This window comes from Coptis chinensis, chromosome 2, assembly GCF_015680905.1.
Source record: "Coptis chinensis isolate HL-2020 chromosome 2, ASM1568090v1, whole genome shotgun sequence".
Taxonomy (NCBI): Eukaryota; Viridiplantae; Streptophyta; class Magnoliopsida; order Ranunculales; family Ranunculaceae; genus Coptis; species Coptis chinensis.
In genome coordinates, this window is record NC_141457.1 from 77,242,248 (window position 1) to 77,264,926 (window position 22,679).

A 22,679-nucleotide genomic window follows, 5' to 3' on the forward strand; every position below is an offset into this window, starting at 1 on the left:
GTTTTTAATTGGACTGGCATTGAAGAAACAGCAGATCCGGTACCAATTTATGATCCAAATTGGTCGGATCCAGATGAGGGAGAAGGAGGCGAAAATTAAAATGGAAATGAAAATGTATTTCCTATGTATTTCCTAACGTGAACTATTAAGTTCCAACGTATTTCCTATGTATTTCCTAATGTATTTCCTATGTAGTTCCAACGTATTTAATCAGTTGTATTTTAATAAACTATATTACAATGTATTTTAATTTTATTTGTAATTGTATTTCTATGAAAATAATTATATTGGACAGAACATACATAGTGCATTAATTAAAAAAAAACAGTTAGATAAAAATACATAGTTTATTAATTAAAAATACAATGAAATTAAAATACATAGTGCATTAATTAAAAAGACAGTGAAATTAAAATACATAGTGCATTAATTAAAATACATAGTGCTTTAATTAAAATAAAATACTAGATAATTAAAATACATAAGCTTAGTTAGAGCTAGAACCACCTCTAGCTCTTCCCCATTCAGCACGTATCGGGATGGAGGACACTTGTATCGGTCGCTAAAATCTTAGCTTCATATTGCATCTTTTGAAGCCGATTTTTTTCCAATTGAACCTGATTTTTTTCTGCTTGAATCCGATTTTTTTCTTCTCTTGCCATCACAGTTCTTTGACCATATGCAAGTTCCCTTTCCCTAAGTTCTAAGCATTTTTGTGTTTCATTTGCATCCTGTGAAAATGTATCCTCTAAACGTGTAAAGTAACCCTCCAACATACCAAATGATTTTTCTTGGTTCCTTTTGGACTTGGCTTTCTTCGATCCAAGAGGGGCGCTCCATTTCTTTTGGACGCTCTATTTCTTGAGAACCCTCCAATTCAACTCCACCAACACTTGGTGAATTAGAAGTTGAATCTTCACCATCATTTTTACGACCTTTTCCCTTTGTGGGGCGGCTTGACCTTGCCTCAAAAACGTTACTCCACTTTGGATTATCCTTGAGTATAACGTAACAATGATCAAGTGAAAAAGCCGATTTTTCTTGTAGTTGGTACGTCATCCTTGCCTCGGACAACTAAAAAAAAAAATGGTGGTAATTAGACTAAAATAATCACTAGGACTAAGATAATTAAACTGCAATAATAATTAGACTAAGATAATAATTAGACTAAGACTAAAATGGAAATAATAAATACACTAAAATAATTAGACGAAGACGGAAATAATTATACTAAGACTAAGATAATCAATAAATTCCAAATTGACAACGTTGTAATTACCCGGCTTTGTATTGTTGTACCACTTGCATGTCGAGCCTCCACCGCATTCACAATTGCAACAAATTTGTTCATCATTTTTGAAATATATTTCCACCTTCCGCTAATTGAATCGAGACCTATCCGACCCGTGCTTGATTGAACTCGTTTGTTACCGCGATTTCAAAATCCTTTTGCATTTTGGAAAGCACCAACAATAGAGTCTTCACTAATTTTTATCCAAGCAAGACATAGAGCTTGATCATCGGACATGCTAAAGTGAGCTCTCGCTTTTGCTTGAGTGCTACCACTTGCTTGAGATGCTTGAGTTGATGCCATTTGATATTTGGTTTTTTTAAGAACTGATTTTAAAGAAGAAGAAATATGATATATGATTGTTGGAAGTGTGAGTTGAAATGAAACAAATGTTGTATATATACCAAAGTTTTTTATTTTGACCGTTATGACTTTTTGACCGTTGGTACACTAGCCGTTAGGACTCCGGACGGGATGTTGGATTCCGTCTGGTGAGTTTTGTAATCCGCATCGAATCCAACATCCCGTCCGGTTAACAAGTCGATGATAAACTTCGGTGGTTGGTTTCACCTTGTTTTGAACTCGGGAAAACTATCACCGAGTTTATCACCCAGCATTGCACAGCCCTTTTGGAGGAAAGTAGGTGATAGTTATCACTTCCCCCCCTCTATCACCTGCATTGCAAATGCTCTTAGTGGCAGGCGGACGACTACTTAAAATCTGGGCTTTTTCCCGAAGCCGACGCAGGCCCATTATTGCGAAAACAAAAACAGCCCAAAGAGGAGAAAGACTCGATCGAGCCCTACCACGCCACACAGTCTAGTACTCTAGTCACTAGTGAAAGAAGTAAAGAAAATAGAAAGAAATGGCAGCAGTACATTTTGGGAGAACGAAGAACATAACGAACAGGTCAAAGAAGTATTTAGAAGAAGCATTACACAAAAGATTATTTAGAGATGGAAGTTCCGATAAAGCCATACGAACTGAATTGAATCAGTTTTTAGATAGTAACAAACGTGTTTATAAATGGGAAGTCGGTATGTCTGTCAAAAAACTCCGCCAACGAAAGCGTTTCGCTCCTGCCTTGAAGGTACAATGCCCATAATTTCATTATTTTTTTGCCCATTTTAAATTTATGTTTTAGAATATGGAGTGTCATGTTACTTATATAAATGTGACTCAATGATCAGTTTATGCTAAAATAGTCGCTGGGATTTACTCAAATCTCAGAGGCACCAGTATCAGCAATTTAGCATACCTGTCCAAAGATAGTTTGATGAGGGAAAGCCTGAATTTTAAGTTAGCTTGTAGTTCCATATGAAGGTCCTGAATAGTTACTTGAAGCATATCTAAAGGAATTCTGTAGTGAATTATAGTTTGTTGATGCAGAATCGGTAAAATTAGCTAACATATGTAACTTAGATAGCGGATTTTTTTTCCCGGTAAGCATGACTCATCCACTGATGAGTGATGACAATCTACAGCTAGATGTCCTGTTCTACATAGATTTGACAAATTGGTCTGTTCCTTTGATGAGTGTAATTGCTCTGCTGAAACAATACTTGATAGTGATACCTTCCTTGTCCTCTGCAATTGTTGCTAATACCTATATAAGTATCTCTATTTGACTGATTATGGAAATTCTGAGGTGTAGATTCTCTCATTTTAGCGAAGGAATGTGCTGTAGTTTCATTTATTTGAATACTTTTAGTCGTCTGTTCCAATGAAAATTCTTCACTAAAGAAGTAGACTGCGTAATTCATCTGAGCTCACCTGTTCTCGGTGAATTCGCACTGAAATGCTTTTTATTCACTTGGCAATCCATTGCGTACGTTCAAATACTAACTCCGTGACTCAAGTGTAATTGGAATTTATATTTTATCTCTGATCATGGTTTCATATTTTGACTTTTTTAATTATTTTCTTATTTGGAAGAAGTAAAAGTTTGCCAATGTTAGACTTGTCATTTGATTTTCATGAATGTCTATATGACTTGTTTAGATGCTAACAATTTCTGCTGTTTCTTTTGAAACTCTGCTTTCCAAGGCACAGGATACGAACTAACAAATCTGGTTCTATGCAGCTTGCGGAATCAATGGCCAAACGTGGCATGAACATGACAGTCAGTGATCAAGCTATCCACCTGGATATTATAGCCAAAGCCCGAGGCATACCTGCCGCCGAAAGTTTCTTTGTGGGTCTCCCTGAAGCATCAAAGAATCATCTCTGTTATGGTGCACTTCTCAATTGTTACTGCAAGGAACTAATGACAGAGAAGGCAGAAGCCCTCATGGAAAAGATGAAGGAACTGAGGTTTGATTCAACCTCGATGGCATACAATAGCTTGATGACCCTCTATACTAAAGCCGGTCAGCCAGAAAAGGTCCCAGCCATCATACAAGAAATGAAGACCAGTAATGTTATGCCAGATTCTTACACATACAATGTCTGGATGAGGGCTCTTGCTGCTGTCAGTGACATCTCTGGGGTTGAGAGGGTCATCGAGGAAATGAAGAGAGATGGTCGAGTTGCTGGAGATTGGACCACATACAGCAACCTAGCATCAATATATGTTGGTGCTGGCATGTTCGAGAAGGCAGAGACAGCACTCAAAGAGCTAGAAAATAGAAATGCTTGCCGTGATCTGTCCGCTTATCAGTATTTGATTACTTTGTATGGTCGTACCGGGAATCTGCTTGAGGTGCATAGGGTATGGCGGTCCTTGAGGCTGGCATTTCCAAAAATGGCAAACTTGAGCTACCTGAATATGATTCAGGTGTTGGTAAACTTGAAAGACGTGCCTGGTGCCGAGAAATGTTTCCGTGAATGGGAATCCGTGCGCTCAACCTATGACATTCGGATAGCAAATGCCCTAATCGGAGCTTATGCCAAAGAGAGTTTGCTGGAGAAGGCTGAAACACTCAAGGAGCGTGCCCGAAGGAGTGGAGCAAAACCGAATGTTAAGACTTGGGAGATTTTCATGGATTATCATTTGAAGAAACGTAACACAAGTTTGGCAGTAGATTGTGTTACCAATGCAATTTCTATTGGGAGGGGGGACGGCAGGAAATGGGTACCACCACAAAATGTGGTCCAGACTTTGATGTCACACTTCGAGCAAGCTAGGGATGTTGAGGGTGCAGAGAGCTTTCTGGAGACTCTGAAAAAGGTTGAGGATGTTTTTGGAGCTGATGTGTTTGAATCACTAATACGCACATATGCAGCTGCTGGAAAGACAAGTCCTTCATTGCGCCGCCGGTTGAAGATGGAAAATGTGGATGTGAGTGAAGCAGCTAAGAAGTTGCTTGAGGTGGTTTGTGTTGATTAAGTTTTGCACTATAATACAAAGAGGTCTGTCATTGTCTGACTTAGATGTGCAGAAACCGAAAATATTTTGTAGGGGTTACCACATATATCCACATCATACAATGTGGTTCGGGTATAGGCATCTCTACCTTTGTTTGATCCATTACCTTGTTTAATTCATGAGTCCTGTTACGGACAGACCCCATATTGTGTTGGGCAGACCCCGAGTTGGGCGGGGGTCTGCCCATTGTGTTGGGCACAACTTCGAATCATACACCCCCCAAACCAAATACCAAGAAACCGGAAAACCGGCTACAACCCTTCGCCCTTCAAACCCTCGATTTCACGATTTCTCTCGACCAAAAACCCACAAAATCAAACTCGCGATTTCTGTTTCAATTCTTTGTTTCCATCGAACTCTCGATTCTTTATCTCGATCTCGATCTCGATCAAACCCAATTACTGCTCAATCTTCGTCGATCAACTAAGCAGTGTTTCACTAAAACCACCATTAGTGAGTTCGGTGAGTATATGAAACCACCTCAAGCTCTTTTATCAACACCAATTTCAAAGTGAGTTTTTTGCTTTCAAAGTGAGTGTTTTTATGCATTGTAGTTTGTTCACACATTGTAGTTTGAGTGTTCAAGGTGTTTGTTTATACATTGTACATTGTATTTGGTTGGTTCATACAAGTCAAAAAACAATGTCGTAGTTCATACAATGTCGTAGTTTTTTATGCCGTAGTTTCAAAGTGAGTTTGTTCATGTATCGACCAACCAAATACACGTAAACACGCTTCAACACCAATTTTAAAATGTTAAGTTTGTATGAAGTGTACGTAAATTGTATTAAGTTTGTATGAAGTGTTGTAATCTTTGTGCGACATTGTTACTTGTAATTTGCTAGACTAATTTGACGTTATAGATTGTGTTTCTATTAATATCTTTGTGCGGTATTGTTGGGCGTTAATTGAATCGAGTTAATATTTGTATTGGGTTAATTATTAATTGATGATATATTAGGTGGAAGTTTTTCTTGTGGTTTCCCATTGACGTTAATTGAATGTGTATTATTAAGTCTTAGATTATGTGTAATACTTCCATTTAAGAGTTGAGTTTGAATTTTGAATAGTGCGGCATTGTTGGCTTATTTTGGTATATATATTGAAAAATGACCTTGTACTAATTTTGAGAGCTAAGTTGAGTTATTGTTCTTTTATCTCAAGACGTTATACTAAGTTTTTTATCTCGAGACGTTATACCAAGGCATGTTTTGTTGGCAATAAGGAATGATGAGGAATTGGGAAGTTACTTGCTAGTGTAACTATTGCACATGGTGGTGTTTTGCCTAATATTAATCCTATTTTGTTACCAAAGAAGAATGAGAAGGCTGACAAGGTTGAAAAGGCTCCTAAGTCTCCTGGCAAAGGAACTAGGTCACCCAAGAAAGCCTGATGTTGGGGTTTTCTTGTTGTGACGGTGGAAGTTTAGTTTTTATGTAATGTTGGGGTTGTTTTTATGTTTTTAGATTGAACGTGAAAGAAGAGTTTAATATAGTAAGTAGTAGTGGTAGTGTTGTTGTTTAGGACTTAGGTGATGTGGAATTAAAATGAAGGAAAACATCTTGTTTTGTTTCTTCTATGGATTTGTTTCTTGTTGTGTGTATTTGAATCTTACAAATTTGTGCATCTGGGGTTTTTGATATAACAAGATTATAGTCTACCACACATAATCAATCAATTTACACATTAGGATCTCATATTTTTGTAAGGGCCCATATTTTTTCTCGAAAGCTTTATAGTTGGACGTCTCAACTTTTTCTAAGGTCCCTGAGCTTACTATATGTTCCGATTGTTTTCAATTTGAATTAGTTGAATGTGTTATGGATATGCATGTTTTAGACTTTAGTTAGTGAACTCCAAAGTTAATAAACACTTACAAGTTGAATGTCTTAGTATTAGAAGTTGTGCATTTGCTTGTTAATAAACAATTTGAATTAGCTGAATGTCTTGTTTTTAACTCCTATTTATTTTGTAACAATGCCTCGAACAAAGAATGTAAATGTGAAGAATGTAGCAAAAAGTGTTTTCACGGGTGCTAAGAAGTTGTTAGATGGGGGGAGTAGCACTTCAGGTCGCGATGACCCGCCTGAGAAAAAGAGAGGAAGGGGAACAACTACCTCGGCATTAGTTCGTAGAGGGGATTGGAAAGCGGATGATCCCAGTAATATTGTAAGTGGTGTAGAGTTAGGAAATCAAAAAATAAGAAAGGAGACAGTTATGAGTGATGTATATGTAAATGTAGATGTAGATGTAGATGTAGATTTAGATGTAGATGTAGATGTAGATGACGATGACATAAATATTGATCGTGGGAAGATTGTAGTTGTAAGTCATGCTGATAGTGAAGAAGATGACGAAGAGGGTGTTGATGATGTAGAAGAGAAGAATGACGAGGAGGAGGAGGACGCGGAGGAGGAGGAAGAGGAGGAGGAGGATGACGAGGAAGTCCCTGAAGTCCCTGTACTTGTACCTCCAGTGAATATTGTGAGAAAGTCTAACAATGAGTTGGAGTTCCAGATAGGCGTTTATGGAGGTGGCCTTCATGTGTCACATCTGTTATATGATTATGCGGTGCACGTGGCTCGCGATGTTTGGGAGGGGCAGGTAATATTATCATATATTGTATATTAGTATTTAAATTTTGTATTATGAAACCTTGTGCATATATTAATACTGAGTTTTTGTTGTTTTAGGCGGAGCGAGGGGTGTTGAAGTGTCATGGGCACCTAAACAAGTTGGTACAATGGGATATCGTCGGAGAGTGTTCAGACTGTTCTAATTTTCATGTGGAGCTTCAAAGGACCGGCTTATGTACTCTGGTCTTAGGTGTATACAGGCATAAGGATCCTATGTTGGTCTCTGCGTTTGTGGAGAGGTGGCATCCAGAGACCAACACGTTTCATATGTTGTGGGGCGAGATGACAATCACGTTGGACGATGTTTTCCAACTCCTAGGAGTTCCGATCAGAGGCAAAGCAGTGACTGGGGACACTGATTTGACCCTGGAATAGACAAAAAGACTCCTCCACAAAGGTCTTGGCATACCCATGGACAAGATAGATGCGGAGATGAAATCCAATAAATTCACTTCCAAAGTTAGGATGGATTTCTTGATGAAGCAGTTTGCTGGGAAGGTAATGGATGAAGATTTACGGGATGAAAATGAGGTTGTTGTGAAAAAGGCGTCAAACCAAAAAGAGTTGCAGTTTGCTGTGAGAGCTTATCTGTTATTTTTCTTTAGATGTACTACCTTTACCGACACGTCTGGAACTGCAGTTCCCATTTGTTATCTGAGACTGCTTATGAAATTTGCCGAGATCAGAGACTACGCGTGGGGTGCAGCCTTACTGGCTTACTTGTACAGGGGTCTTGGGATTGCCACAAGTGCCAAGGTGAAGGGTGTTTCAGACTATTTCACTCTCTTACAGGTATAAGTTTTTTTGTTTTTCTTTTCAATGTCAATTTTATCTATCTATTACAATATTAACTGGGTGTCTACATTAATCTAGGCATGAATTTATGAGTACTTCCCGGTGTTCAGGCCATTCCCAAACGAGGACTATCAGTTGAGCATATCGTGTGCTCATGGTTACTCAGTTACTCAGTCTTTTTATGCTAGCACAACAGCTGCATTGAAGCATACCCGAGCGAAGATTGATAATATGACTTGTACTGATGTGAGCATTTTTGTATGTAAATAGTTTTATTTATTAATTGATATTATTAGTATGTGGTTAATGATTAATTTCCTCGATCATATGCTATTTGATAGGTTGAATGGTATCCCTATGCTGAAGTCCGAGCTACACGGGCGGTGGATGAAATAGCATTTTTCGAGGGATTTATATACTTTATTGATAATGTTGAGCAGTACAATGTTTCGAGGGTTGTGCGTCAGTTAGGTCATATGCAGTTTGTACATTCAGATCCCTCAAGACCAAAGACCTCGATGCGAACTACTTCCGGACGCTGTGCAAGGCGAAATTTAATATTATGGCTTCCCTCTCGGAGTAAATGGCGTAATCACTTGATACAACTTGAACATCGAGGACCCATTCCGTCTTATCCATAGGAGTGTGTTAGTAGATACATGAGTTGGTACGAAAACAATAGTCATATTCGAATGATATACCCTGATCATTCGAATCACTACTCCCTACAGAGTCTTTCATATCATAATCTGGTGAGTTAATACCTTACAACGTTAGTTTTGTTTTTTTTTTGTTTTGGTATTTTATAAATGTATATACTAATGTAGTTTTTCGTTTTGGTATTTTATAGCACCTCATGGTCGATGAAGTTTCTCACTTGCTCATTCAAGGCCTGCAATTGGGTGGGACTGCGATTCCAGACAATGCACGGAACGAATTCATGGAGGCATACAATTTGACCCAGTGCAAGTTCATTGGCAGACGATATCGTGAATGAGCATAGGTGAAGAAGCAACTTGAGCATTAATCTCAACTCTGGAGTTCTAGTTTAGATTGCTTTTGTTGTACAGAGTGACGTTGTGATATTTGTACCCAAATACTTGTTTTTGTCGTATGTTATTTCAAAATATCATTTGATGTTATGTGAATTTGGTTTTGATGTTATGCGATTCCATTTTATTTCAAAATACTTGAATTTGATGTTGCGATTCCATTTTATGTGTTTGGTTTTGAATTTGGAAGTGTTAGAATTGTTGGAATATAGAATTTGGAAGTGTTAAAATTGTTGGAAGTTGAATATGGAAGTTAAGAAAAAAATAAATCGAGGTTCGGCAAATTTCAGTCGTCCCAAACGACATGGCCACCCGATCAAGAGGCAAAAAAACAGAAGTTTGGGATTTTTCAAAGTTCAAATCCCAAACAACATGGCCACACCGTTGGGGACTTCCCCAACGGTGTGGCTTAAGTCCCAAACGGTGTGGCCATGTCGTTTGGGATTTGAACTTTAAAAAAACTTAGTTATGTTTTTTTGCCTCTTGACCGGTGTGGCCACTCCGTTTGGACTTAGTCCCAAACGGTGTGGCCATGTCGTTTGGGACTTGAACTTGGAAAAAACTTAGTTCTGTTTTTTTGCCTCTTGACCGGTGTGGCCAAATCATTTGGGATTTGAACTTGGAAAAACATAGAGTTATGTTTTTTTGCCTCTTGACCGGTGTGGCCACACCGTTTGGACTAAGTCCCAAATAACTTGGCCACACCGGTCAAGAGGCCAAAAAACAGAACTTTATATTTTTTCCAAGTTCAAATCCTAAAAATCCAAACCATCCAAATCAAACAAACATACATCCATACATCAAATTTGACCAAAGAATACCATCAAATTTAAGAAAATTGTATCAAAAACCAAATTACAATTCCAACCACATGAACATTAATTAGATAGACTTATTCCTAGTCAACATCTATTATTGGTATTTCCGACCCATTATTAGTGTGCTCGTCTTCCAATACTAAATTGGGAATGTTCAATGCCGTAAATTGCGTTTGTCTTGCTTGTAATGCAGTATCCCAACTATCTGCAATTAAGTGTCGAGCTCTACGCCATCTTCACATCGGTTTTGGAACCGGACAATCATCAACAAGTTCAACATGGACAAAATGACATCCTTGTACGTAAGTGGTACCCAACACTTTCTTTACTCTGTCAGGATTTGCTTGGGTTCTCAGTGGCAAGATAAGATGGTAGCACGTATTTCCTAAATGTACGAGGACGACATTAAATCTCGAAGCAAATAGATATCCAACAAAGGGCATGGTCATCCACTTATTATAGGGTGCCCAACCACATGCATGAGAAATTGTAGGTTTCACAAAACTAACCTCACTGTGAGTGTACAATGTATAGTATAGGGGGAGGTTGTCATTAAGTTCTTGTAACAACTCATTTCTCATCCACGGCCACTCTTCCTGACTTCTTCCCAGTGCAATGCACATTGCTCTATACCCGCAATTGCCATCACCCACAGGGTCATCCACTTTAACAATATATTTGTGCAGTTCTTTTAGAATATCCAAATCGTAATGTTTCGGCCCCCTCAGGATGCCAATGTCTAGCTTTTGAGGTGATTTTTTAGAAGAGTTATTCCGTGGTGTGGTTGCTTTAGGTGGTAAATGTGATTTTTGAGAAGAGTTATTCTGTGGTGTGGTTTTTTTGTGTGGCAAAGGTGGTTTCGGAGAAGACTTCTCTGCAGGTGGGTTTGGAGTAACGTATTTCGATGGTGTGGGTGTTTTATGAGAAGGCTTGGAATTTGGCGTACATTCCGATTGTTGCGACGAGACCCACTCTTCATGCTCACGTTGGGAATGTTCAAAACCAGATGAATCTCGCTTTGAATAGTTATCATCCTCAGTTATAAGTTTTCTCTTGCAGCTACCCTTAGGCTGACCTTTGGTTTTCGCCTCCTCATGAGGTGGTTCTAGCTATGTACTTTCTAGCACAGCAATCTCCATAAGTTTCCTAACCATAACTCTCTACTATTCTTCAGAAGCCATTTCATACCTTTTCATAAACATATCCATCGAAGGTCTACAATCGGGACCAACACCCACCGACACACTTGGAAAAACAAATAGAGTTTTCCAAAAGGGATCGATAGCACTTAAAGATATGGAACGTTCTTGCTTTTGAAGTTCAATGATTTCGTTAGCACATGGCAATCCATGACTGGTGCGCAAATAACACCCACAAATGAACTCAGAGTCCTTAGCAGCACGTCTTACTTGGGTATCTAGTTCTTCATAAAGCAAGTCCAAACATTTTCTTGAGACCAGATTTCTGAGTTCACGAAATAAAGAAATCCGGTGGTGGTGCTGGGTTACAATCAGACTCTTCTCAAACGTACCTTTAATCTCAGACAGCTGGATCTCTAAAATCGGGTGGATCAAGTAAAACATACTTAAAAAATCATGTCTGTTTGTGTTTCCTATAACACGTTTCACCTGAGCATGAGACCGCCCGACTCTATTGGTCATTTGTACTCCCAAAGTGAATGTGTTGATCGTCAACAACATACGAATCGATCCTTGTAAAAGGCAACCAAGTCTATCGCAGATAACTAACAAAATTGAGTACTCAACTCTATACCGTTTTTCAAAAGCAATTCTGATTGAAGATATCTTCAGTCCTCGATTTCACTATAGTGTTCCATGAGAACTGGCCTTTGTCTATAAGTTCTGTGGTGGGAAAAAAATCATTGCATTTCTGAAAGACACACATAGAGATATGCCATCTACAGAGATGTTTGTGCGCCGTCGAAAACACAATATCAGCGGCACTCATCAAGGCCAAGTCCCCGCGGACCGCGATCACGGATGGCCTTTCTTCACCCAAAGAAGCCGTTAAACCGACGCTGAAGCCCACTCCACGATCTATCGCTGTTTGGTTTGGAGCAAACACTTGACGGACCGTGAAAGACTTCCAGGTTGAAGTCACCCCCACAAACTGTACAAACGGCCACCGATACTCATTGGTTTTGTAGGTTGCGTCTATGATGAAAACTTTTGGAAAAGTCCGAGCCATTTTAACACTGTCCGGATGGGCCCATAACAATCCCGTTATCTCATCCGTATTCGTATCCTCTCTCACCTCCTCGAAATAATGGTTTTTTGCTAACAACTCATGCAATATCTGCATTTGCGAGCGATCGTTTATATCCAATGTCCTCACCTTGTGCCTGGCATTGTAGACTTGATATATGCTAGATAGGTTATCAGGAAATCTATGTCTGATGGACTTCAAAACTTCTTTAGGCTTAACTCTATTTTGAGTCATCTCTGACAAGAACTCGAATTGTGGAACAGTCAATCGAGTAACAAATGCATGTCCTTCAAGGGTCTTCGCCAATGGATGGTTGTGAACACCATTAAGAACGACAATTTTCCAACTATCGATAGTGCCGCGTTGGAAAATACATCTTAACTTAAATGGACATCCACGTTTCTTGGTTCCCGTATTTCTCTTATTAGCTTTCTCTGCTTTTTTGTGTGAACGATACACGCCCGAACTCTCGCAAGCTAAATCCAGCCTTGGTCCTCAGTTCCCTTTAGCATTCTGCGACTTCCCAATTACCACAACCACATTATATTGTTTTCCTCGAGTAGTTGCCCAACCAATTACGTCATTACGTGTATGAAATACCTAAATATATGAAAGAAAACAACAATCAATAAACTAATATAATTTCATTTAGAAAATAAAAACAAGTGAAAACAATGCCTACTATGTATCTCTTCCGTAGTAAATATTTCTGTTGTATCTATTGAAAGCGGTTGAACATTATCCACGTCATTCGAGTTTCCAGAGTTCTCGAAACACACTGAAGGATCCTAAATGAAAAACAATTGTTAATTGATGTCTGGCTTAAGTACTAAATGCCACAAACACACCGTTTACCACTGTTTGTGTTTTTCTATGTTCAAATCATAAAACAGAACTTCATATCCCAAACGACATGGATACACCATTTGGACTGAGTCCCAAACGGTGTGGCAAAGTCGTTTAGGACTTAGTCCAAACGGTGTGGTCACACTATTCAAGAGGCCAAAAAACAGAATTTCATATTTTTTCAAAGTTCAAATCCTAAACGGCATGGCCACACCGTTTGGACTGAGTCCTAAACGGTGTGGCCATGTCGTTTGGGACTTAGTCCAAACGGTGTGGCCACACCGGTCAAGAGGCCAAAAAACAAAACTTTATATTTTTCAAAGTTCAAATCCCAAACGACATGGCCACACCGTTTGGGACTTACGGTGGCCATGTCGTTTGGGACTTAGTCCAAACGGTGTGGCCACACCGGTAAGTTTTTTTTTTCAAAGTCCAAATCCAAAATGACATGGCCACATCGGTTGGGACTCATTCCAAACGGTGTGGCCAGACCGTTTGGTGTGCAATACGAACGACCTAGCCGGGTCGTTTAAGCCTTCAAATTTTCTCTATGCGTCACTGTACATATCACTGTACACATGAATAATTACTATATGCATAATTACGTTTAATTTAGATTTACCTTATTCTTATTAAATGTATCATCATCCATTCCTCTATTTTATTCACTTTGAACTTGTTCTATATTTTCTTCTTGAATGGGGTCAATTGGAACTTGTTCTACATTTTCTTCTTGAATGGGGTCAATTGGAACTTGTTCTACATTTTCTTCTTGAATGAGGTCATGATGCATTACATTTTATTCTTCATCTTCATGTTCTAAAATGGGTTGGGCTATTTCATTATTGTTTAGTGTTAGTGTTAGTTTTATTTAGGGTTTAAGGGTTTAAGGTTTTTTATGGTGGAAGAGAAGAGAATATAAGAGAATAGAAGAGAAGGGTTGAAAATGTTGTAACAAGTCAAATTCACTTTGGTTTGGGAGGTGCCCAACATAAAACAACTTTTGGGACCAATGACACATTTGTAATAATTGTTTTTTTTTTGTTCTGCCCAACACAATATGGGCCTGCAGTAACAAACACATTAATTCATTTGCTCTAGAAATTATGTTTCTGAGAGTTACGTTGTGAGTAGTTTGCCTTGGGCATAACAGAGATGGAGAAGGGGATCCGTCAGCTGTATTGTTTAGGAGTGCATTTCTTGCAGCGGTTATCATTTGCCACATGCCAGCCCTACTTGTCTTTCCATTTTCCATGACCCTTGGTCCATTTGAGATATTATTTTTCGTTGTAATCAATTTTGTTATCTGAAATTCTGAATAAATAGAGCTAACGATATATAACGAAATTTATAAAAATACGTAAGTACGTAACACGTGTGGGGGCGATATATATCGTAATATCTTCTCTTCCAAGAGTTACACACCGCCATTTTCAGGCTTCCCCTCAAAACACAAAACAGTCACTACTTTCTCTGTCTCTCCCACTTGAAAAAAAAAAAACACACGAATGGCTTCGAAATCAAACACAAACGTCGTAGGAGAAAAGACAGAAGTGCGAGTAGTAGTAGTAGGTGACCATGGAACGGGTAAATCAAGTTTAATTGTATCAGCTGCAAATGAGGCTTTTCCTCAACAAGTCCCACCTGTTTTACCCATCACTTGTTTACCCGCTGATTATTATCCTGATCGTGTCCCTGTCACCATCGTAGACACGTCATCAAGGTATAATAATAACATTTTTAGCGGTTTGTTATGATTGAAATAATATATTGATATTTTGGTTTTATCTGTTTGTAGTTTGGAGAATAGGAATAAATTGTCACAAGAATTGAAACTAGCTGATGCTGTTGTGTTAACTTATGCGTGTGACCAACCTGTTACGCTTGATCGGTTAAGCACATTTTGGTTACCGGAACTGAGGAGACTTGATGTGAGTAGTTTTTGAGACAGCCCCCCCCCCTTTTTTTTTGTATTGGTGTAGTGATTGTGTTTTTGGGTGTGTGTGGGGTATAGGTGAATGTGCCAGTGATTGTGGTTGGTTGTAAGCTGGAGGTAAGAGACGATACACAGACTAGTTTAGAGCAAGTTATGTCCCCGATAATGCAACAGTTTCGGGAGATTGAGACTTGTATTGAGTGTTCAGCAAAGAATTTGATTCAGGTATTTGTTGTTTTGTTGATTTGAGTATAACCATGTTGATCCTATATTTGATATATTGAAACTTGTATCGACTCTGTATAACAATAAACTTGTTCTTTTGAAGGTCCCAGAGGTGTTCTATTACGCACAAAAGGCAGTGCTTCACCCAACTGGTCCACTATTTGATCAAGAAACTCAAACCTTGAGGCCCCGCTGTGTAAGGGCACTGAAAAGAATATTTATTCTTTGTGACCAGGATAGGGATGGTGCTCTTAGCGATGCAGAGCTGAATGATTTTCAGGTTTGTTTTATAATTCAGATTAGGGAGAAAAATGGTGTATTTAACTGTATTGAAAAGCTCGTGCTCATGAAAACTTGTAGGTCTTACTGTGGAGTGATGTATGAAACATTTATATTATTTTTATTACCAATTGAAATGAGTTCTTTATACTTGTAACAGGTGAAATGTTTCAATGCGCCCCTGCAGCCTTCTGAAATAATGCGTGTTAAGAGGGTTGTACAGGAGAAGCTGTCGGAAGGGGTTAATGAAAATGGTCTGTCCCTAACGGGGTTTCTTTTCCTCCATGCACTATTTATAGAGAAGGGGCGTCTTGAAACAACATGGACGGTTCTAAGGAAATTTGGCTATGACAATGATATTAAACTCAGAGATGATCTCATTCCAGTTTTGTTCAAACGAGCACCCGATCAGGTGTGTTTAGCTGAATTTAAAATGTTTCTTAAATTCAATTTGTTTATTGCGGCTCATATCAAGAATTGATTGGGTACATATTCGAGGAACTTGTGCTTAAGTGGCGGTCTGCAGTTGATACTGTTTTTGCTGTTTTCCTGGCTATTAAAAATATATTGGTTTGAATAAAGAGGGAAAATTCAGCAAGAGTTTGTGATTCGGTGTTTGGGTTTAGACAAATGACAAGATGGTACAATTTTTAGTCATGGTTTGAGTGTAATATTTCATAGACTTGAAACATTTTGAAACTATACATTCGAAACTTTATTACCTTTTTTTGGGCGTGTATTACGTAAATCGTCATCTGTTCGAATTTTATTTTGAATGGAATTGTATTTGAGCTTAGGGAGTAAGGGGTCATTCTGATGGCAGCCACAATCTGTCTGGTACAATCTTTTTAGATGCATTGAATCCCATTACAAGATTCTATGAATTTGGTTGTATCTACCTTGTGCAACTCAAGTTTTTCGCACGTTTTAGTGCAGGCATCTTGATTAGTTACCAATATTTTATTCCTAGTACTGTATGTGCGTAATGGTCTCGCTCTGAATCAAGCAGACTGACATGTTGCAGTGTGTGGTACACATGAAGCTATTCACATATTTTATATTCTACTGTATTAACGTACATGTGTTTCTGTTAGGGCTTAATGATATATATGGAGTATGAAACCTCATGCATCTTGACATCCAAGCAGGTGTGCAAGATGTCAGAGCATTTATATTTTAGGCCAATGTAGGTGATATTGTAGCCTTAGTAATGTGTTGTTATATATTTCTTTATCCTATTTGTGTCCTTTACTTCATTGTATTACTGAGTTTATTGAAAAAACAAGTTCATTGTATTACTGACTTGTGGTGAAGGCGTGAAGCTACTTGAGTATCTCGTGCTGGTATAGATTACTTACGCCTATGCTTTTTTCTTGTAGAGCGTGGAGCTTTCTAATGAAGCGATTGAATTCTTAAAACGCATCTTCTGCTTGTTTGACATTGATACTGTATGTACTGTTTCTTACCTATCCTTTTGCATCCTGCCAAATTCAGATTCTAATTGCTGTTGTCATTAATACATTGAAAGTTATGCTAGTGACATATGTTTGTTGTATTTTTGTATCTTCCATTGATATTTGTGAAGAAACATTGACGCACTTCTTCCCCTTCCCTCTATATTGTCAACTAAAACCGTGGGTCTGTTACAAAAGAAGTTAGATATAGTGTGAGAATGTATTTTACATAGAGGGGATTGAAAGCCTGAAACTGCAACAAGAAAAGACAATATGTGAAAGGAAACGCCATAATAGTTTTCATGAGAAAAAAAATTAGATCAGTGGCCTGTATTAAGAGGTCAATGTTGATTCATATTTGTTTTCCATTTCAATTGCTTATAATGGAAAGTGTAACTATTGTCTGTGTAAACCAAACCATCAAAATCCCCATGTTTTGTGGAGAGATCTCTCGTTTTGTAGTCTTTTTAGTTCTGTTATGTGCCGGGTATAGTAGGTTTGGAGGAGTGTCTTTCATGATACGCTCCTTTATGTCTTTTAGTTATTCTTTTTGTTTGTTGTATTTGTAGGATATCTCATCCTTCTTCGTGTAATAATTATTCTATATTAATATAAATTCTCAGTTTACCGATAAAAAAAATAAAAATAAAAATCCCATGTAGTTTGATATTTATTGGGTTTAATAACCACTTACGTCAACAGTTTAACATATGAAACTAAGCCATCAAAATCCTCGTGTTTTTTTTACTTTAAACAGCGAGTCCCTTTCATCCAATTTTGTAGTAAATAATGTTTAAGGAGTTTGTAGTCTTCGAAGAGGCTTGGCAAGCTGTAATAATGACCACTGGGATTTATTTCACGATGTCTAGTACAAATTGCACATATTTTGACTGATAGTACTCATATGAGCTCATTAGTTCAGGTTTATCATTTTCACTGTTTTGTCTATTGTTGAGTTTCTTGTAATTCTGATTTGTGGAGCTTGGACATTCAAGGATGGGACCCTACGACCTGCTGAGCTGGATGATCTCTTTTCAACTGCTCCTGAAAGGTGAATTTTCTCCCTTTTATGCAACAGGAGTCCTTGATATGTGTTTCTTCTGTGTTTTTATATGGTACTTTGGTCAATGCCCTTAACTTTTGCAATTGCATCTTGCTTGTAGAAAAACTTTTTATGTAATTGTGAAGTTTCCTTTGTTAATTGTGTGTAATGTTTACTTCAGTCCTTGGAATGAAGCCCCTTATAAGGATGCTGCACAGAAGACTGCATTAGGAGGGTTATCTCTTGACGGGTTTCTTTCTAAGGTGTGTAATTGCTGCTCATGCTTCAATTGTTATGCCTTTCACAATATTGCAATCGATGTGTTTCTCTCCATGCTATGGTTTGTGTTAATCTTGTGTTGAATTTTTGTCATCATGTCAAAATGTATCTTAATGGTTATATTTTATGAACGGAAATTGGTAAACTATCAAAATTTATTGAAGAAAGGGGAAAAAGCTAGTGGAGCAAGTCAAATGCAATACCATATACATCTGTATATAGTTATATATGCAATTCTTTCAAGAGGAGGAGAAGTCAGTTCTTTATCTTTTATTTTTATTTTTTGCACAAGAGGCGTGGGAGTTCCTTTTTTGGCTGGTTGTTGACTCCCCTAGCAGCTTCGCCTCTGGCATCTGTTTGGATCACCGTCTTGTGTTGGCCATTTTAGGTGGTGAGCTCTCGATGGGATAACTCACATATAGCTGGGAGCTCAAAGGTAGTGTTTGTTAATGTGGATGCTAGTTCTTGCACCTGTAAGATCAGCTTTCATCATATGTCATTCTTTCCTGCGAGAGGTTTGGGATTCCCTTTTTTAGCTGGTTGTTGACTCACCCCGACAACCATGGTCTTTGACATTTCTTGGAAGGGCCGTCTTATATGGCAGGCTCTCTTTGGTCAATTCTAATGTCTCCTTTTATAATGTTTCTTATAAAGCCTAGACTTATTTGTGCAAGGAGAGTGTTCTTTATCTTCGACGTACCTAGGTGACTAGGTTCTTCAAAGTAATGTGGGTATTCTTACCCTTTCAGCATTGTGATATCTTCTATATATAAGTATGGCAATGATATAATCTAGAATGAGACTTTTATGTAGCGAAAAACCAAACCCTCTTTATGGTCATGTTGGTTATGAAAGTGGAATGCCTATTTTATGGATGTTGTGCCTTGTATTATTTATTTTCTAATCTATTTTGGTGCCTGAGTCTCTGAGCTGACCCAACAATTATTATTATTACTCTCATGTATCCTTGGTTCGATTGTTCTGTAACAGCTTTCTTCTAAACAGCATCCTCCCCCTCCCCCCCTCTCTTCTCCTCTTTTTTTTTTAGCAATTCTACCATTTTCTCTTGTAGGACTTGGCTATTATCTTTGAATAGATGAGGTGTGATTCACATTTTAAGTTTTTCCTCTCTTCGTATGTATGTGTTTTGTTTGTAATCTTTCTGAGTAATACAAGTGCTGCAGTGGTCCCTCATGACACTTCTAGAGCCAGCTAAGAGTTTGGCTAATCTGATATACATTGGCTATGCTGGTGATGCTGCTTCAGCTCTTCGTATAACTAGGCGAAGACGAGCAGATTGCAAGAAGCAACATTCGGAAAGAAATGTATTCCAGTGTTTTGTCTTTGGCCCTACAAAAGCTGGAAAATCAGTATTGTTGAATTCGTTCCTTGGAAGGTATAGAAGCTGCTGAAGTTGAAGTCTCTCATCTATTTTGTGTTATATTAATCTCTATCATTTTCATTTTTCTTGTTACTTATGTTGTAAATACTGGATATTCTTTTCTTTTTCTTGTTTATTTGATGCCCTTGCATTCACTGTTGATATTCATTTGCAGGCCGATCCCTGAAAGTTATACTCCAACCACTACAGAGCATTTTGCCACGAGTGTTGTTGATAAGGTTGGCGTAATTATCATAAAACCCTTTTGTCTGGTATTGCAATGTGGATCTGCAAGGGCTCCCACTTACGAAATAGAAATGATAGATGTCAACATGGAATGCCATTAAATTGAACTAAACATTAATTGATTTGATGTATTACCTATTTACCTATTTACCTGTTTTTTCCCTAAGTTACATTGACACAGCTAGGTGTGTCTGTATCCGACATGGATACGAAGAGTCGGACACGGCGAAATATAAAAAATTGAGGAATATCACATACAATATGTGTCCGACACGGACACGTGGATACGTATTCGACACGGATTATTTTTGAAATGTGGCGTTTCCATGTTACATAGGTTTTTTCACTTTTTTGTTACTTGCATTCACGTATAATGTTCATTGTGCATGCTTGAGTGGGGCGTTATCTGTCTGGGTGGTTGCGCCTGCAATTATTTTTTGGAAATTTCACTCTGTATATTTTTTCTTTTCTTCGGTCTAGATATGAAAAACAAGAAATAATTTGGTTAATTCCTTACTAACATTTACTTGGGAAGTTTTTGAATCCAGCCTTTTGAGGTGCGACTGTTTGTTCTCGTGTCAGTTCTAAGTTTCTTCTTATCTGTTTCAAAGGCACTGGCAATATTATTAATTGGACCTATTATGAACCCACAATAAATTGTTCTTTAAAATAATTCCCTGTCCAAGGTTGATCATATCGTACTGTTCTGATGGACACCAACTGTTGACACCTTTTCCTTTCGCTGCCCTTTTTTTTGTTGTTATAATTTTGTTTAGGGTGGTGCAGAAGTTGTTTGGAGTAAGCACTCAAACGGTTGAACTGGGATGCTTATTGATCCCAGCCCCCAGCACACCCTTATTTCAGTTATACATGTGTATGTTATTTGTGCATGCTATTTTTATTTGGTATTTAAAACCTTTTGATATATTTCTGGCAGTCTGGCAGATTTATTTGTAGAAGGGCACATTGAGGTTAATTCATTACACATTTAAATGCTTGGACTGCTGGCCAAGCCTCGGGAGGTTGGGACCAAGGTCTTGGGGTCAATCCCACTTTCGGAGGGAACGGGGTATTTATGGGCTTAGGAAAATAAAGTTGTAACAATGAAAACGAAAATGTTTCTCCCATTTTTGCTATATGTGCATTATTTATTTCTGATTCAACCTCATTTTTTCAGGCCATTATTTCAAGGCTCTTCTTCTTTATATTTTTCAAATCAAGTATTTTTTCTAGTATGAATGACTTTTTGTTGTGTTTATAGGAAACTAGGAAAACCCTTATATTGCGAGAGATACCGGAAGATGGAGTTAAACCTCTACTTTCTAGTAAAGAGTTCTTGGCAGCTTGTGATGTAGCAATATTTGTCCATGATTGGTATGTATCCTTTTCTGAAATACTGTTTTGGATATATCTTGTGAGATCTTTCAATGAACACATTTTTTTTTGTTCTTTATTTTAATTTCAGTTCTGATGAGCAATCATGGAAGAAAGCTACGAAAATGCTTATTGATGTTGCTAGTCATGGTGAAGGTAGTGGTTTTGAAGTGCCTTGCCTCATTGTTGCTGCTAAGGAAGATCTTGATCCCTATTCAATGGCTGCACAGGATTCAGTCAGGGTATGTATCTATTGTATCTATTCAGACTGGGTATCGAGTACAAATTTCAATACTTTTTGTGTTGTGTGAAAATTTCATTTAAAAAAATTTCAAGTTAGTGCTTGATTTTTTAGAATCCGTTTATTAGGTTTTCACATACGAACCTATAGCAGTTCTCATCTTTATCTTGTTGCATTTATGCTGTTGTAGGTTAGTCGTGATATGGGTATCGAGTCCCCTATACCTATCAGCACAAAATTAGGAGATCTCAATGATGTGTACCGCAAGATTATCAGTGCAGCTGAGCGCCCCCACTTGAGTATTCCTGAAACTGAAGTGGGAAGAAGTCGCAAGCAATATCGTCAGCTTGTCAATCGCTCTCTCATGTTTGTATCAGGTACTTTTTTTTCTAATATCTTTGTGTACTCTTCAAAAGTTTTATTACAAAAGGATTCTCTTCAAAAGAATTTTCACTTGATCTTCTGGGCCTTAACTATGGGACACAAGGAAATATTTTGCCATGTCAAAAAGGCAGCCCATCTTTACACGTAAAAAAGTGTGCGTTTGCTATTCTACTTTTTGATAACTGAAGCCTGAAGGTGAGACATGGATTTTGCATTGTGGTAACGTTTTCTACTTATATATTATATATATATTTTTCTCTTAAATAAAGTTATTCTCCTGACTGGACTTACTTTTGCAAAAACAGTTGGTGCAGCTGTCACTGTTGTAGGATTGGCAGCTTATCGTGTATACGCGGCAAGGAAGAACTCGTCCAGTTAGAAATCTCCTCGTGGAAATTTGGTTGCATCACCTTTGACTTGGATATGGTTTGTTGCATGTAGCTTTGATCCTTTTGGGATCGACCTTCAGTCTCAATTTTTGGCATTCATGGAATGGAAGTTGTATATCTTGATGGCTTGGTGACTCCTCTTTACTTCAACTATGGAGACGGCCGGGAGAAAGAGCCCAACACCGACACATTGCAGCTGTTTTATGCCGGAGGGGTGAATGGAACGATAATGACCTCATCATAGAGGGGTAAAAGAATGGCCATGATGAAGAACAGAGGGACCTCGGTTTGGTTATTATAATCAGTTCTAGAGCATATTGTTTTATAAGTGGACTCATTTAAAATTTTGCGTAATAAGAAGGTTAAAAAGTATCTGGTGGATACTAGATCGATGAATTTCATTATTGTAAAATACAAA

At 38.0% G+C, this 22,679-nt stretch overlaps 2 protein-coding genes across 3 annotated transcripts; both read left to right on the forward strand.

Moving 5' to 3' along the window:
- The first annotated feature begins 2,101 nt into the window (after positions 1 to 2,101).
- LOC147517966 (large ribosomal subunit protein mL101 (rPPR4)-like) lies at positions 2,102 to 4,791 on the forward strand. Its single transcript, XM_086589986.1, has 2 exons — positions 2,102 to 2,381; positions 3,375 to 4,791. Exons 1-2 carry the CDS (start codon positions 2,157 to 2,159, stop codon positions 4,617 to 4,619), a joined length of 1,470 nt encoding a protein of 489 aa, XP_086446112.1. The 5' UTR covers positions 2,102 to 2,156; the 3' UTR covers positions 4,620 to 4,791.
- Positions 4,792 to 14,415: 9,624 nt separating this feature from the next.
- Positions 14,416 to 22,657, forward strand: LOC147517967 (mitochondrial Rho GTPase 1-like). Of its 2 annotated transcripts, none has more exons than XM_086589989.1 (14): positions 14,416 to 14,754; positions 14,830 to 14,962; positions 15,046 to 15,192; positions 15,296 to 15,472; positions 15,632 to 15,883; positions 16,851 to 16,919; positions 17,921 to 17,976; positions 18,149 to 18,230; positions 19,431 to 19,642; positions 19,803 to 19,866; positions 21,135 to 21,247; positions 21,339 to 21,489; positions 21,679 to 21,865; positions 22,178 to 22,657. In XM_086589989.1, the coding sequence occupies exons 1-14, from the start codon at positions 14,540 to 14,542 to the stop codon at positions 22,249 to 22,251; spliced, it is 1,932 nt and encodes a 643-aa protein (XP_086446115.1). In that variant the 5' UTR covers positions 14,416 to 14,539; the 3' UTR covers positions 22,252 to 22,657. The 2 variants fall into 2 exon arrangements, with proteins under 2 accessions (XP_086446115.1, XP_086446114.1); XM_086589988.1 differs by having other exon boundaries at positions 14,431 to 14,754; positions 21,679 to 22,067.
- The last annotated feature ends 22 nt before the right edge of the window (positions 22,658 to 22,679 follow it).

Excerpts from the sequence above, each read along its gene's own strand:
- LOC147517966 (XM_086589986.1), top strand. The coding sequence starts at position 2,157 with ATGGCAGCAGTACATTTTGGGAGAACGAAGAACATAACGAACAGGTCA. Across the intron at positions 2,382-3,374 it reads GTTTCGCTCCTGCCTTGAAG|CTTGCGGAATCAATGGCCAA; the intron begins GTACAATGCCCA and ends GGTTCTATGCAG.
- LOC147517967 (XM_086589988.1), top strand. The coding sequence starts at position 14,540 with ATGGCTTCGAAATCAAACACAAACGTCGTAGGAGAAAAGACAGAAGTG. Across the intron at positions 18,231-19,430 it reads TTGACGGGTTTCTTTCTAAG|TGGTCCCTCATGACACTTCT; the intron begins GTGTGTAATTGC and ends CAAGTGCTGCAG. Across the intron at positions 21,248-21,338 it reads GCAATATTTGTCCATGATTG|TTCTGATGAGCAATCATGGA; the intron begins GTATGTATCCTT and ends TTTTAATTTCAG.